General features: G+C 46.0%; 1 protein-coding gene across 1 annotated transcript in view; it reads right to left on the reverse strand.

Annotated features, from left to right (window-relative positions):
* Positions 1–16,081, reverse strand: part of ARFGEF3 (ARFGEF family member 3) — a 202,376-nt gene that overhangs the window by 56,358 nt on the left and 129,937 nt on the right. The window contains exons 13-20 of the mRNA XM_033235321.1: positions 15,462–15,628; positions 13,907–14,072; positions 8,232–8,339; positions 7,387–7,602; positions 7,119–7,229; positions 4,326–4,476; positions 2,251–2,571; positions 198–331 (exon numbers count right to left, since the gene is read on the reverse strand). Coding sequence (XP_033091212.1) covers positions 198–331; positions 2,251–2,571; positions 4,326–4,476; positions 7,119–7,229; positions 7,387–7,602; positions 8,232–8,339; positions 13,907–14,072; positions 15,462–15,628 — 1,374 coding nt within the window. The remainder of the gene's footprint in view (positions 1–197; positions 332–2,250; positions 2,572–4,325; positions 4,477–7,118; positions 7,230–7,386; positions 7,603–8,231; positions 8,340–13,906; positions 14,073–15,461; positions 15,629–16,081) is intronic.

Genomic DNA, 16,081 nt, shown 5'->3' on the forward strand with positions numbered 1-16,081 from the left:
TCCATTCACAAAGAGTTACACCACCCCTCACACAGGGTGCCTCAAAATCCGGAGACAAATCTATACTTGGGCGTAGCTTGTGTGAGTGTAAGCAAAGGGAAGGTGGAGTCAAATCTTCAGGCACGCTGCTGGTGACAGAGGCCTGGGCTGTTTCCTGCTAACTTCCTGGTATATGGTTTCTTCCGGGAAACAATTACCTGGCATTGCCAGAGAGTAATCAACTGTATCCGTAACGGAATGAAAAAGCTGAGACTGTGATGCTTTCTTCAGCTGGTAAAGAAAGCCTCCCAGGGCCATGAGGTTCAACTTATCTGTAGCATCTTCAAAGAGCCTGGATGCAAACAGAAAGAGATGTGTTATTTGGCAACAATTCAGCAAGGTCTTTATGGCAGAATGATTATGGTAATTTTGTTGATGTGACCAATGGAAATGCGTGTAAACACTGTAGACAAATGTATGGTATTATTATATCTATTCTAACTGTGTACAAGTCTGCTCTGTGACATTTTAATTCAAAGGCACAAAGAATATATTTAAAAATATCTTTGTGCCCTCGTGGTCTAGCTCAGCCATGGTAGGCTCTCATAAAATGCTTGGCAAGAAGCTGAAAGATGGCAAGGCGTTGTTCCCAGAAACTGAGTAATTGGGAATGGAATCTTCAGAATTAGCTTCAACTTCATAAACGATGTCAAAAAACCCCAGTAAATTGATGAATACATTTTGTCTGTCTATAATATATGAGCATAAAGCTGGAAGGGATACAAAAACAGCTAAGAGTGGATCCTGTAAGCCCCCCACAGGGCGGGGACTGGCCTCATACACACCGGAACACCTGGATGTGATGGGAACTCAAGTATCTATTTGGAAGAAAGAATGTTCCCTAATATGATGGGTCTTGCAAGTTCTTTTTCTTTTCTGCTCAGCTGGGCACAGACCTTGCCAGCAGAAAGATTTAGGAAGGTGGGGAGCACAGTAGCAGAATTTAGGGGAGGATTTGAAGGTCACTGGAATGAAGAATGGTAAAGGTCAAATATCTGTTTTATGAAGCCACAATGAGGAATGTGCCAGGTGAGCCTGCCATGGCTCTTGGGTCACCCTGGTATCTGCCTTCCAAGCCTCACGACACCACAGGGCAATCAGTGCTGTGGGGGCACCATGGGCTGCTTCAGGGAGAGGGTCACTAATAGAAATGGAATCATGAGTCCTTTTTGAAGGAGGAAAATGAGACATGCAAGTTAAGATGGGAATTAGTGGATCTAACATTTATAAATTATCCAAACAAACATATTTTTCTTGCTATTTTGATACCATTTGGTTTCTGGGTCCCATTGACCATTTCTCCTCCCTCATTCCTAGTAAGAAAATAGTGATGAATATTATATTCCACCTGACACTGTCTATTGCTTTCCAGATTCTAAAACATTTTCACAGCCAACTTGGATAAGCAGGACAAAGCAATTATGGTAGTGGGATAGTAGATGGAGAAACTGAGTCTCAGTGCAGCTATGTCTACAGACATGAGCCGGCAGCTGGGGAGTGCAAAGCCAGGACAGGAACTCAGGTCAATCTGAGTCCCAGCCCAGGGAGTGCTCCTCCCACTCCCATCCCCTTCCTGACAGTCCTCCCTGTGCCCGTGCAGGGGGTCTGGGACACAGTGACCAAATGCTGAAGAGGTAAGTGAGGTGGAGCTGTGTGTGACTGGTGACCAAAAGCACTTTCTACATCAGGAAGTACCACCAAAGAGTTGAGACGATTGGTGATTTTCCCTCTTCACCTTCACATGGTTGTTGGGCATCAATAGGTAACACATGCATGTGGGATTTTTGAAAACAGCCATAATCATAAAAATAGTGGATTTTTACCATTTGCCAAGCTCCGCTCCAGGTGCATCAAGTTACTAATTAATTTACCCTCACAACTACCCGGTGACAGAATTACTTTTAAAAAATGACCCTATTTTACCAATGGAGAAGGCCAGGCAGGGCCCAGGGAGGTGAGATTGCCTGAGATCCCAGAGTAAGTGCAGGGCTTTGACCCCAGCTGGCCTTCCTCAGACCCTCCAGTGTTAGTAGAAAACGTTTCATTCCGAGTATGGATGTAATGGTAGAGAGAACAAAGCTTGAAAAAGATGGAAGAAATTTAAGGGATTGGCTAACACATGGGTCGTCCCTGGCATGACTGAGACCAGATGGAGGTGGGTGTCGCCTGGTGAGCAGGCCCCCCGGGGCGTGGGAGGCCGGCGCCGCGCACCTGTCGGCCTGCGTTGAGAGGGTGAGCACCACCTTGGCAGCGCTGCTCCCGCTCATGAGGCTCCCGCCGCGGAAGTCTGAGGCCCGGCCCCGGCTGCCTTCCCGGACGAGGTCCTGGATGGACAGGGGCTGGACAACGGGGGCTGTGCTCAGGGAGCGCCCCTGCTCCGGGCTCTGCTCCGTGGGCGAGCCCTCACACTCGGCGTCCCCAAGGAGGCCAGCACTCCCAGTGGCCTTCTGGGGCTGGCTGATGGTCAGAGGGGGCTGTGAGGCGCCATCGCTGAAGTGGTTGTGCTCCAGGGTGCCCACGTACTCACACACCCTAGAAAGAGCACAGACAAGCAGCTGTTAGACTCTGCAGCTCATCACTGCAGCTCCATCAACCCCACAGTGCCAGACAAAGGAAATGCAGCCAGCTCTGCCAGCTCCCCAGCTTTCCTCTTTCCTGTGATCAGTCAGTCCTTCCCTCCTGTGTTCTCATGTCACACAGCATTATTAGTAGTAGTATTTCAGTTAGACCAGACAGCCTTGAAATGAGTAAAGGATTATTTGGGTTCTTCCACCCCAGGCTGGGAGAAAGACAGGCAATGAAGCCCCGTTCATCCAGTCCCCCTGCCTAGTCCAGCTTACTGGCTTATCTCTGCCCTCCTGCTGTTTGAGCCACTTTTCCCCAGGCACCCTCTTTCCCTCTATATAGTGCTCTGATTAGGAGTTGGGAAGCATTTCCTTACGATGGGATTCCAGAATGGCCATAGCTATGACCGACAGGCCATCCAGCCACAGTGAGTTCTGCCCAGCCACCTCCTGCCTGGTCCTGACGGCGCCACATAACTCAAGTCTGGGTGCGGTGGGTGGCGGCTGGGTGGAAGGGCAGTCACCGAATCATGGCAAACACAGAGAAGAGTCACCACATGTGCTACAACCGCCAACTTCTAAATGGTTTGTTCCCAACAGAACTTGGGACAAGGATGGTTCGCAAGATCCCTCATCTCAGAGTAAGTCCGTTTACCGGTAGAGCGTCGTGGATAATCCACTCTGATGTTCTAGAATCAGGGAATTTTTCAATCCCTTACCCACTGCTTGTGTACCAGGATAGCCTTTTTCTTTTTTCCTTTTTTTTTTTCTTGTTAGAGCAATAAAGAGCAGCAGGTTAGCCGCCTTCATAATAGAACCATTTTGCTCAACAAACACTCATGGCTATATTTGCTTTGGCAAGGTGAAACTGAACCCATCTCTGGCTGGTGCCCTGGGCCATCGGCCATCACCCTGGCCACTCTTGCCCCATGCCTGCCGTGCCTAGATCTGGGTTTGGAGTGAGTGTGAGGCGTGTGCTGCAGAGAAGGAGAAGGCACAGTGTGGCCAGTCCCCGTCCTGCTCCATGGGCAGTGCTCCTTCCACGGTCCTGGGTCTGCCCTGATGCAGTGCTTGGGGAGATGTGCTTTCAGTCTTAGCTGTAAGAGGACCTGGACTCTGGAGCTGTTGCTGGTTTTCATCTTACAGGCACTGTGCACTGTGTAACTCACTGGGAGCTTCTTTTCACTTTGATGCTACAATGCTTAGAGCCAAATTTTTGGTCTTTGGCAGAGGTGTACTATTTTGTTTTGTTTTGTTTCGGTCTAGCTACATTAAAAGTAGGTATCTTGTATTTTATGTATCCAAATAGACTATCTGAAATCCTTCTTTAAGTAAAGAGGACATTGATAAACATGTAGCAATGTAATATTGCAGAGACATGACCAGTTTTAGATTGGCACAGTATTCACTTAACTTACATAGTCATCTCAATCAATTATTTGTTTTTTCTTCCTTCCCTCTCTCGTAAAAATGTCAATAGAAAAGTCACAGTTCCTGAGCCCCAGTTCTGTCCCTTGTTCTTCAAAACATACATTTAGTTGGGCCCTTATTGCGTCTTCTCTTTTCACGTCTTATTTGAAGTTTAATCAAACTCTGTGAATTGTTATAATTGATTTACATGCCGGCAGGCTCTTGAGGCTACCTCTCTCCACCCCCCAGAGCCCACTCCAGGCTTCCTGAGGCAGGGTCAGTGCCATCTGGGGGTGGGAGCCCGTCATGCACCTGAACACGTGTGGCCAGCAGTCCGGGTTGTGGCTTCCCATCTCCAGGCCTACGCTGAGGATGGCCTCCATGCACAAGACGTGGGCAGTGTGCAGCCACACCCCCTGCACCTTCCCAATCTGCTCCAGTTTCTGCTCCACTTTTAGTTTCACTGTGCCAGAAAGACATTTATTAAAATAACAGGTTGAGTAAGGGAGACAGAAAAGGAGAAAGAATGAAAATGAAAGAATGTGTGTCATGCAAGGGCAAAAGGGAAAGGACAGACGTCAGTGGCAGCAAGCGCCTCCACAGCAGGTCCTTGCGGACCATCATGCAAACCACTCAGCCGGCAGGTCCCATGCGCCGGTGGCCCCAGCTCTCCAGCTCCAGAAGTGGGATGGATCCTGAGCTGGCAGGTGCCATTCCTTCCAGGCCCTTTCATGGGCTCTGGGTCAGGCACAGCAGTGCGGATGGGTTTCATGAGCCAATTCCAGGTAAAACCATCTGGGCCCAGACCTTTCACCCCTCCTAAAAATTGGTCAAATGGAAGAATTCCTGGCTTTCTACAAGTTTTCTCTGATATTATTGTAATGTTAGGCTCTCATTATGATCATCATCTCTAAAACAACTTATTTATGTGTATTTTGAGCACCAGAATGACTGCTCTATCACTGAAAAAGACCAATTTCATTTCTTCCCTTGAGTGTGTATTTGTGAGCTCCAAATAAAACTTGAAAAAATTGTAGACCAGGCGTGGTGGCTCACACCTGTAATCCCAGCAACACTGGGAGGCCCAGGCAGGCGGATCACCTGAGGCTGGGAGTTCAAAACCAGCCTGAGCAACACGGAGAAACCCTGTCTCTACTGAAGATACAAAATTAGCCGGGTGTGGTGGCACATGCCTGTAATCCCAGCTACTCAGGAGGCTGGGGCAGGACAATCACTTGAACCTGGGAGGCAGAGGTTGCAGTGAGCTGAGATCATGCCACTGTACTCTGGCCTGGGCAACAAGACCGAAACTCGGTCTCAAAAAAAAAAAAAAAAAAAAAAAATTGTAGATGATTAATGAGAAAGAATGCAGAAAGTGACTTCAGATGTCAGTAATGCAAAATGCTAAGGCAAGGCCAAACCACAGTGTCCTCCTTGAAAAAAGGTTTCAAGTCACTGCATGTGGTAGGATAACTAAGTGGTGGTCCAGAACCCAGAAATATAGCAAGCCAACCTCAAAGGAATCCAAACCATCTCCTAACATAAGAAGCAAAGTGATTTTTAGCAAAACATCATTTGTCTCATAAATGTGATACTAATTTTATTTATTATTTATTTATTTGAGTTGGTGTCTGTTACCTAGGCTGGAGTGCAGTGACACCATCTTGGTTCACTGCAACCTCCACTTCCCAGGTTCAACCAATTTTCCTGCCTCAGCCTCTGAAGTAGCTAGGATTACAGGCACCCGCCACCACGCCCAGCTAATTTTTGTATTTTTTAGTAGAGACGGGGTTTCTTTCACCATGTTGGCCAGGCTGGTCTCAAACTCCTGACTTCAAATGATCCGCCCACCTTAACCTCCCAAAGTGCTGGGATTACAAGTGTAAGCCACTGCACCTGGCCATTTTATCTATTTTTTTTGAGATAGGATCTCACTCTGTCACCCAGGCTAGAGTACAATAGAATGATTATGGCTCACTGCAGCCTGGACCTCCCCAGGCTCAGGTGATCCTCCCACCTCAGCCCCTCAAGTAGCTGGGACTACAGGCACACACCACCATGCCTGGCTTATTTTTGTGTTTTTAGTAGAGACAGGGTTTTGCTATGTTGCCCAGGCTGGTCTTGAACTCATGAGCTCAAGTGATCCACTTTCTTTGACCTCTCAAAGTACTGGGATTACAGGCGTAAGCCACTGTGCCCAGCCTTAATCTTATTTTTTATTTGTATTTAATCAGAATATTGTGGTCTTGATTTTGTGGTTTTTTTTCAAGAACTGTGAATGTAAGGATTTTTATGTAGCTCATGGTTGTAAAATACTTAAGTAAACTTGTGAGACTCCATTTTAAGTTAACACTGGGGATCTGTGAGAACTATTTTGTTTTCAAATGGGTCTCTAAATTTTATTCAAATCTGAGAAACACAGACCTAAACTGTGTTTTTCGGCTAAAAATGTACAGCTGACTCAGTGACTTGCTACTGTGTACATATCTGATAGTAGTTACACAATTTGGACCACGCTTGCATTTTTCTTTTTGTTTGCTGCCTGCCTTGTATCTTCTGTTGCTATCAGGATGGTCATTCTCTTCCCTTAGATCCAGATAATCATCAGCTTCATTGACTCACTGGTTTCAACAGGTTAAAAATCAGCCATTTCCCGAGTTCACAAAGCTCCGATTTTTCTCTGATGAGAGCCTCTTCTTCCTGAGCCTCCCCTCATTAATTTTCTCCATCTGTTTTCTCCCCTTTAGAAAACTGGCCAATCTGCCTTCCCCACTATAACCCGAAGGCTCTTCAAGTGTGCACTTGTGAGAAGTGCACAAAGCCAGTGACTAGATGACAGATATGAACAGTTAGGCCAGGTGGGCCCGCGGGACTCCTGGGCCTGCTGCACTTTCCTTGCCACCAGGGGTCAGTATGTCTCTCATTCTCCAGAGATCTCTTCTGTAGGTCACCTGTGGCTCAATGGGATCTCGAGATCAGTGGTGTATACATACTGGGCATTGCACACAGAACAGGCACAAGTATTGGCTGGCGTGTGTTAGCCTGTGCAGGTGTGTGATTACTGCACCCAAGGCATCAGGTGGGTTCTGGCCCTCCAGTCGTTACCTTGTGTGATGGCATCACTGGGTTCTTGGGCCTCCCTCTCTTCTTTTTCTTCTTGGACACAGGAGGCAGCTGCCATCTGGGCAAGAGCCGAGGCGCAGTTAGCAGCAACCCCTTCGGAGGAGACAGACAATGACTTCTTGACTGAGTATATCCTCTAACCATTCACCGAGCAGAACGCCTTCTAAAAGGTCCCCCCACCCCACCCTGCCAGGTCATTCCCAGTAAGTTCTGCAGGACCACAGCCAGGGAACACTACTTCCGCTGGTACCTAGAGCGCAGCTCAGCCGTGCAGCTTTCCGCAGCCCATCGAGGCTCATGCAGATGGCGTCCCGTTCCTTCTGGTTCTGCTCTTTGATGCCTTCAGCTCCCAGAATGAAGGCCAGCCCTTTGGAGCTCCCTGCCATTCGACCAGTCAGTGGGGTTGATAAAGTATCGATCAAGTTCTTCCAGCAGCCCACCAGAATATAGCGAGCAAATGCCACACCTGGAACATGGAGGAGTGTGAGTCATTTTCTAGAGACAAAAACGACCTGATAATGAATGACATGGCGTTCTCTTGCCATCAAATGAGCAGTACAGAGTTGCATGCAATTCTACAAAAGGAAATATAACTTAATGGATTATATGAGATCACGTTTCACTTTGTTCTTTTAAAAACAAATGTTGCATTATCAGCTGAATGATGCTAAGTGACTTCCATCAATTACTTTTTCTTTTTTTTTTTTTTTGACAGAGTCTTGCTCTATCACCCAGGCTGGAGTGCAGTGGTGTGATCTTGGCTCACTGCAAGCTCTGCCTCCCAGGTTCACGCCATTCTTCTGCCTCAGCCTCCTGAGAAGCTGGGACTACAGGTGCCCGTTACCACGCCCAGCTAATTTTTTGCCTTTTTAGTAGAGACAGGGTTTCACTGTGTTAGCCAGGATGGTCTCGATCTCCTGACCTCGTGATCCACCTGCCTTGGCTCCCAAAGTGCTGGGATTACAGGTGTAAGTCACCGCGCCCGGTCCAATTAGTTTTTCTAACCAAGACAAAATCTTGATTCAAGTCACCACATAATAATGTAATTGCTGATAACACATGCAGTGTTCATAAACTCAAGATCCAAGTCATTACCTGCCACTGTGGAGTCATCGATTCTCCTGCTCTGGGCAAAAGGAGACTCTGTAGCAGCTGAGGCCATCAGCTGGCCACCAATGGCACTACTCTCTAAGCCATCAATATCTGTCAAGGAAAAAGAGTGAAGTTTTCCCTAAATAAACACTCCAGTCAAAAACAAGGAAATGGCCACCACAATATTCATTTTTAACAAATATTCCTTGTATCTTTTATGTTTCAAGCATGTAGCAACCTTTTATGAGACTATCATAAATTTTGTTTTATTCCCTCAGTCTAGTTTTATTTCATGTTGGAGTATTTATTCTTCTGTTACATTGTTGCCTATCTTTATTTAAAAATAGATGTAAACTATAAATTATTTATCTGTTAGAAAATCTATTGATTTAGAATATTTGATCTTAAATACTCTTTTTACTCAGAATCATTGATTATGCCCGAATTATATATTCCCAAACCTGGTACAGGTTACCAGATGTGAACTTTTCTTTCAGAGCTTCCTTACATGAATTAAGAGGAGAATAAGCCTCTTTGGTCAGATCATCACATAGTCAAATTCAAAGTACAATAAATAATAACCTTATAATTTTCAAAGTGTTTTCACATAAAATTTTTTGACTTGATCATTGAAACAGCTCAAATTAGGTAAGCAGGTCAGTATTATTTTTATTTCACAGAGGAAGAAACAGAGTCCTGCACCACAAAATGACATTTTCGTCAACCACCAACTGCATATAAGACAGTGGCCCCCTAAGATTATAATAGCATATTTTTATTGCACCTTTTCTATGTTTAGATACACAAATACATACTACAATGTTTTTACAGCTGCTTACAGTATTCAATACATGCGGCGCAAGTTTGTGGCTTTGAAGCAATAGACTATACCATCTAGCCTAGGTGTGTAAGTACACTCTATGATGGTCACATAATGACAAAATTGCCTAACAGTGCATTTCTCAGAACATGTTCCTGTCCTTGCTAAAGGATGCATGATCATGTTTAAAGTAGGTAAATGGTTCAAGGCCATGAGGCTGATGGTGGAAATAATTAGTATTCATGTCTTCTGACTCCCATCCAGGCCTCTCTACACCATTCCAGCTCCATACTAGATCCTCAGTTATCCTGTTTACGTTTTTGTTGAAACAAATTCTCTTCTACAGAATTAGCTCAACAAAAAACTCTTTAACATTATGGCGAGGAAAGGACTGGAGTGGGGTCGAGAAGGCTGAGCTTTACTCTTGGCTCTGAAACAAGTAGCCTTGTAGCCCTGGGCCAGGCTCGCCAAGGCCCCAAGTTCCTCAGTATAAAGGAAGTAACCATTGGAAAAGTGACTATGGAGTTGAAATATACATACTTGGATGCAACTAATATAGCTGAATGCAACACAGGGAGGGGATGGGAAAGGAGGGTAGTTGTGGGTTGTTTGTTTGTTTTTGTTTTTTTTTGAGACAGGGTCTCACTTTGTCACTCAGGCTGGAGTACAGTGGCGCAATCTCAGCTCACTGTAACTTCTACCTCCTGGGTTCAAGCAATTCTCATGCCTCTGAGATGCAATTTCATGAATAGGTGGGATTACAGGTGTGTGCCACCACACCCAGCTAACTTTTGTATTTTTAATAGAGATGAGGTTTCACCACAATGGTCAAGCTGGCCTCTAACTCCTGACCTTAAGTCATTCTCCCGCCTCTGCCTTCCAAAGTGCTGGGATTACAGGCGTGAGCCACTGCCTGTAATTATTAGTATTTATTCCCTGAGTTTAGGACTTCACCCTCACCCCAAGAGGATAAGACTTCTTTGCATGGTGTTCTACTCTATCTTTGATGCTTACAGAAATTACAAAAAGCCTGGAGACTTCTCGGCAACTATCAGGACCAAAACAGGGACGAAATTTATATGGCTGCTAAGGTGGAAACAGACTGGTTTCTCTGAAATTAATTTGATGTCTGGTCAAATGACCTAATGATATTTGCCAGAAATTTTCATTTATCAAAGTATAATGGATGTTTCCTATGTGCTAGGTAAAGGTCTGATGATTTCAAGTAATGCAAAGTTTATTTCTGTGCTAAAATTCCACAGTTCTATATAATACTCTGACATGACACCAGGAACGGGCACAGTTAGTACAGGGTTCATCATCAGATTGCTGGCATTGCTTCTCCTCACACATCACGAAAAGATCAGATAGAAGTCTCCAAACTAGGCTAACTGCTGCTCTGATTCATTTGTCACTTCATACCTGGAATTTCAATCATAAAGAATCATAGACCCTTATTTTGTTGAATTATTATGAAAAGCCCTTTTCATCTTTAAAGTTAAATAACTTTCCTGTGGACATAGCAATTGAGCGTACTGTTCCATTAATAACAGCGATGGCTAATTAATGGTGATGATTGATGAATATGGGAACTATGAATAGTCTGTTACTTATTCATTTTACATCTACTGAATGACTCCTTTTATTAAGGCCTGGGCAAGAGAGTCACAGAGATCACTTTTGGCAGAAACTATGGTATTTGCAAATTAAAGCTGGAATGTTTAGGATCCTCATCCAAATTCTCAGACTTACAAGCTCTGGGCAGTACCTTCCATCCCTACTGAAAGGAGTTTGTAAAAACAGATAGAAATCAAGCATTGCTTATAGGTAAACTAAATAAATGGCTCTCATACATTTGAATGATTACTTCTCTTTTCTTTTTTTCTGTTTCTTCTTTTTTCTTTTTTTTTTTAGACAGAGTCTCGCTCTGTCACTCAGGCTGAAGTGCAGTGACGCGATCTCAGCTCACTACAACCTCGGGCTCCCAGGTTCAAGGGATTCTCCCACCTCAGCCTCCCAGGTAGCTGGGACTGCAAGCACTTGCCACCATGCTCGGCTAATTTTTGCATTTTTTTTTTTTTTTTTTTTTGTAGAGATGGGGTTTCACCATGTTGGCCAGGCTGGTCTTGAACTTCTGACCTCAAGTGATCCACTTGCCTTGGCCTCCCAAAGTGCTAGGATTATCGGCGTGAGCCACTGTGCTTGGCCTGAATGCTTATTTTTCAAATGGATGTAAATGCTATCATGATTAACAAAACACAAATTGATCACCTCTCCAGTGATCCTGATCTGCAAAGTTCGAGATCCAATCTTACTTCCCCTAGTTCCATCCTAGTTCTTGAAGCAAGACTCCAAATGCCAATCAATGACGAGGACTCTGCCACCCGTGGACAGACCTCACTCTATGTTCTGACCTTCTGCCTGATTCCTAAATAGTGCCTCACCCCAAATTCTACATGGCTGGGTTCCACCTGCCAGTAGTTTATTCTGACACCTTGTAAGAACCCCCAGTGCCAACCATAGGCAACATAACATGCCCTTTGGACAACAGATTCTGTACCCCAGCTGGACTGTTCTGCCCAGTCCTGTGCTGTTCCTGCTGGGCACAGAGCCATGCCGAGCTGTGTGAGGATACAGATACTCCAGAGAGGTCAGGGCCATGCTCTGCACCTCCTTCTGCTGGAGGCAGGAGAGGATAACTGCATCAGAAACCAGTGTGGGGAGGGTGGGTGCAGTGGCTCACACCTGTAATCCCAGCACTTTGAGAGGCCAAGGCAGGCAGATCACTTGAGGCCAGGAGTTCAAGGCCAGCCTGACCAACATAGTGAACCCCTATCTCTACTCAAAATACAGAAATTAGCTGGGCGTGGTGGTGGGCACCTGTAATCCCAGCTACTCGGGAGGCTGAGGCAGGAGAATCGTTCGAACCTGGGAGGTGGAGGTTGCTGTGAGCTGAGATCATGCCACTGTACTCCAGCCTGGGCAACAGAGCTAGACTCTGTCTCAAAAAAACAAAACAAAACAAAAAAACCAAACCAACCAACCAACCAACCAACCAACCAACCAAACAAACAAACAAAAAACCCACTTTGGGGACTCAGAGACAATCCAGGACAAGCCTGGAGCTCTAACTTACTAAGGCAAGCAATGACCCGACTAAACTTTTGCACATCTTTGGCATTATGGCCGAGCCACAAGAAGCCATGAAAAGCTGCTTTTGCCAAAAAAAATTGCCCCACAACAATATGGCATACTGCTCTCTACACTCTCATGTGAAATTTCTAATTGTCAAATAGGATTTTAAAAGTTATTGTGGTCCATATACACCATGGAACACTACATAACCATAAAAAAGAACAAAATCATGTTCTTTGTTGCAACATGGACACACCTGAAGGCCATTATCCCAAGCGAGTTAATGGAGGAACAGAAAACCAAATGCCATATGTTCTCACTTATAAGTGGGAACTAAACACTGGGTACTCATGGACATCAAGACGTTAACAATAGATACTGGGGACTGCAAGGCAGGAGAGGGAGGGAGGGGAAAAAGTTGAAAACTATTGGCTACTATACTCAGTACCCGGGTGATGGGATCGGTTGACCCCAAACCTCAGCATTATGCAATATGCCTAGGTAACAAACCTGCACATGTATTCCTTTAGTCTAAAGTAATAGTTGAAATTATATATATAGAGGGAGAACTATCACATGAGACTCTGCAAAAAGCACCAACTTGCTCACAAGCCATTGCAACTCACAAGCCATTGCAACCTTACACAAAATAATACTCCTGTGAGAACATCTGCCCAGCATCTGCTTGCCTGTCCAAGTTAAACTGGCACCGCCCCTGTTACTGATCCTTTACTTAAGGATCATTATCTCAAAACAATGATGAAATCCTCCTCATTTTTCCTTTAAACACCTTTGCCATCCTTTATCTCCCTGTATAAGCACGTAGTTTATTATGGCGGGCATATTCCCAACGCAACGTCTATTCCTGAATAAATATTTTCTTTACAAAAAAAAAAAAAAAAAGCTCTGGACACTGAAGACAAAGATGCTGGTAAGTATTTGGCATTATTCTTAATTCTGGTACAGTTGGGAAGGGAAGGGAGGGCCTCTGATATAGATAGAAAACAGAAGGAAACCAACTTTTTTTGTTTTGAGACAAGGTCTTGCTCCTGTTGCCCAGGCTGGAGTACAGTAGTGTGATCTCGGTTCACTGCAACCTCTGCCTCCCAGGTTCAAGTGATTCTTCTGTCTTAGCCACCCAAGTAGCTAGGATTACAGACACTTGCCACCACACCCAGCTAATTTTTGTATTTTTAGTAGAGACAGGGTTTTGCCATGTTGGCCAGGCTGGTCTCAAACTCCTGACCTCAGGTGATCTGCCCACCTTGGCCTCCCAAAGTGCTAGGATTACAGGCATGAGCCACGGCGCTTGGCCAGGAAGCCAACTTTAAAATCAGTCATTTTACATTTATTGGTAAATCCCAAGAACACTGAATGAAATGATATGGGTGACTATTAGCATGTGAGAACTTCCAGGAATAATCCTGGGCCTACACATCCTACCGATACGGCCTACAGTTTTACACCAACAGACAAAGGTGCTAAGTGAGTCCTCATCTAATGGGGCACAGTGAGCCCTACAGACTCCCACATGGAAAAGGTACAGAAAACACCTGTGAAGTGAACTCATGACACTTCCTTGGAACTGTCACCAATGCCAGGGAGCTTTGTGGGTGCTGTTTCAAAGTCTGCTCCAAGCACCAACACTTCTCTGAAAGAGGCTTTAAAGCATGAGCCATCCCACCCTACCATGTGCCCCAAGGCCTTGCAACGAACCACTGACCAGTCAGCATGGTGATGAGGGGAAGGCTGTTATCTTCCGGGCTGCCCCAATAGCCAGCCTCTCCAAGCATGTTCCTGTCGAGCACCTGATGGTAGAGCTCCTCAATCCAGGCCTGGGAGAAGACCATCAGCACGCCGCTGGTCTGCACCTGCTTCATGAAGTCCTTCTACAGAGAGATCGCATGAGAAGGTGACCACATAACACCCCGCTCACTAACAGGCTCCTAAGTGCCTCTGCTGCCTCTTCACGACAGAGCCCTGAACTAAACCAAGGCTTGTGTATTGGGTAAGGGGGCGGCAAGTGGGGAGAAGTAGAGATGGAGAATTCCCAAATGTGCTGAGGTCTCCTTCACTGATGACACCTTTTGACAGATACCTTGTAGAAGGATTACAGAGACTGCACTTTTCATTCTTACTCTTGGATGTGTGGAAAGGTTTGCAATTGCACAGATGTCTTTAATAGAGTAACAGAGCTTCCTTTTCTAAGAGCACCAACAGCAGCAGAGATGGAACGCGTTCCTGTTCCTACAGGAATGTGCACATTTCCAGAGATACTTCACTTATGCTCATGAAGTAACCACGTACCTTTGGGAATTTACAATTTATCAAGCAAACAAATGGTTGTTGATTTCCTTCATGTAGATCCATGGATTCAGGCTCAGGAACTGATAATAGGGTACACCATGGAGTGGCTTGCTCCATCACAGGAGCTAACCACAGGACAGTCAACATTCTCATTGCACCCCTTACAGGAGGTGCTTATGAGCAACAGCCAGTGAGCTTCGTTCTGGGTCAACAGTCAGTCTGGGAACACGTTGGAATACGGTGAAGAGTTTTTCTAAGTGCACACCTTCAGCCAGGCATGGTGGCTCATCCCTGTAATGCCAGCATTTTGGGAGGGCAAGTTGGGAGGACTGCTTGAGCCCAGGAGTTCAAGGCCGGCCTGGGCAACATAGCAAGACCCTGTCTTTACAAAAAATAACAAAAAAAATTAGCCAGGCATGGTGGTGCACACCTGTAGTCCCAGCTACTTGGGAGTTGAGGTGGGAGGATTGCTTGAGCCCAGGGAGTTTGAGGCTGCAGTGAGCCATGCCATGATCACCCCACTGCACTCTAGCCTGGACGACAAAGCGGGACTCTGTCTCAAAACAAAGAAAAACATGACTCATTTTCAGCAAATTTCCTGCATATCTTCTGATCTCCCTTAACACATCAATGATGTGGTTTTGAACAGGTTTTATCCATGTGTTTAATAATGGCACGGGATGAAACTAATGGGTTATCCCTGGGCAGCCATTTCCAGGGCCTCACGTCCATACACTCTTCACTGGAGCCCAGTGGGCAGCTCTGTGATCACGGTGCTGGGCAACTGTGTATCTGTGCCCTTATATAGATGTCATCTCCTTCCACCCCCCAAAGTCCCACTGGCATTACCAATCTAGAGCAGTGTGGAACAAAACACGCTGTGCCATCCCACTCAGGGCACTGACACTCGACTGTACACCAGGAGGCCACAGCCTGCCCTCTGCCAGTCCAACGAGGGACGGCACACTCACCATCACGCCTGGTGCCAGGGTCGGCCGCTTCCTGTAGTAGTCACCGTGGGAGAGCTTCAGATTGAGGAGCAGGGCGCAGTGTGCAGCTGTGTAGAGGCTGTCTGCGTTCATCAGCATCTGGAAGCTGAGGCTGCTATTCCCGTCAAAGCCAGGAGAGTGCATCATGCCTAAGGGAGAAAATGAAGGGACTTTTGGGGCTGTGAACAGTGTGCCTGGCAAGGCTGGCTTCCAGAGAGCTGCAAACCCATTGTGATAGATGCTGCATCATATAGGACATTTATGTATAGCACTGACAGCTAGCTAGGAATACCCTTAGGGCCCGATACATATGCCAGCCTGGTGGCAAACAGCGTGAGCTCAGGAGTGGATCTGCCTGGGCCTGGATCCTGATCTCTTACTTAGCAGCTACAACTTTGATAAAATCATGTAAACCCTCTAAGTCTCACCTTCTTTTCCTATAATAGGGAGAAGAACTGACTGCATTCTGTCCCTAGCTTGAGCCCTCCGGTGGCTCCCCATCACAATATAATAAAACTCCAACCTCACCCTATTCTCTCCCTCTCACTCCCTGCAGCCACCCTGACTGCCTGCTGTCCCTCAGCCACACCAGGCCTGGACCT

Source organism: Trachypithecus francoisi, unplaced genomic scaffold (genome assembly GCF_009764315.1).
Source record: "Trachypithecus francoisi isolate TF-2019V2 unplaced genomic scaffold, Tfra_2.0 Lachesis_group15, whole genome shotgun sequence".
Classification (NCBI taxonomy): domain Eukaryota; kingdom Metazoa; phylum Chordata; class Mammalia; order Primates; family Cercopithecidae; genus Trachypithecus; species Trachypithecus francoisi.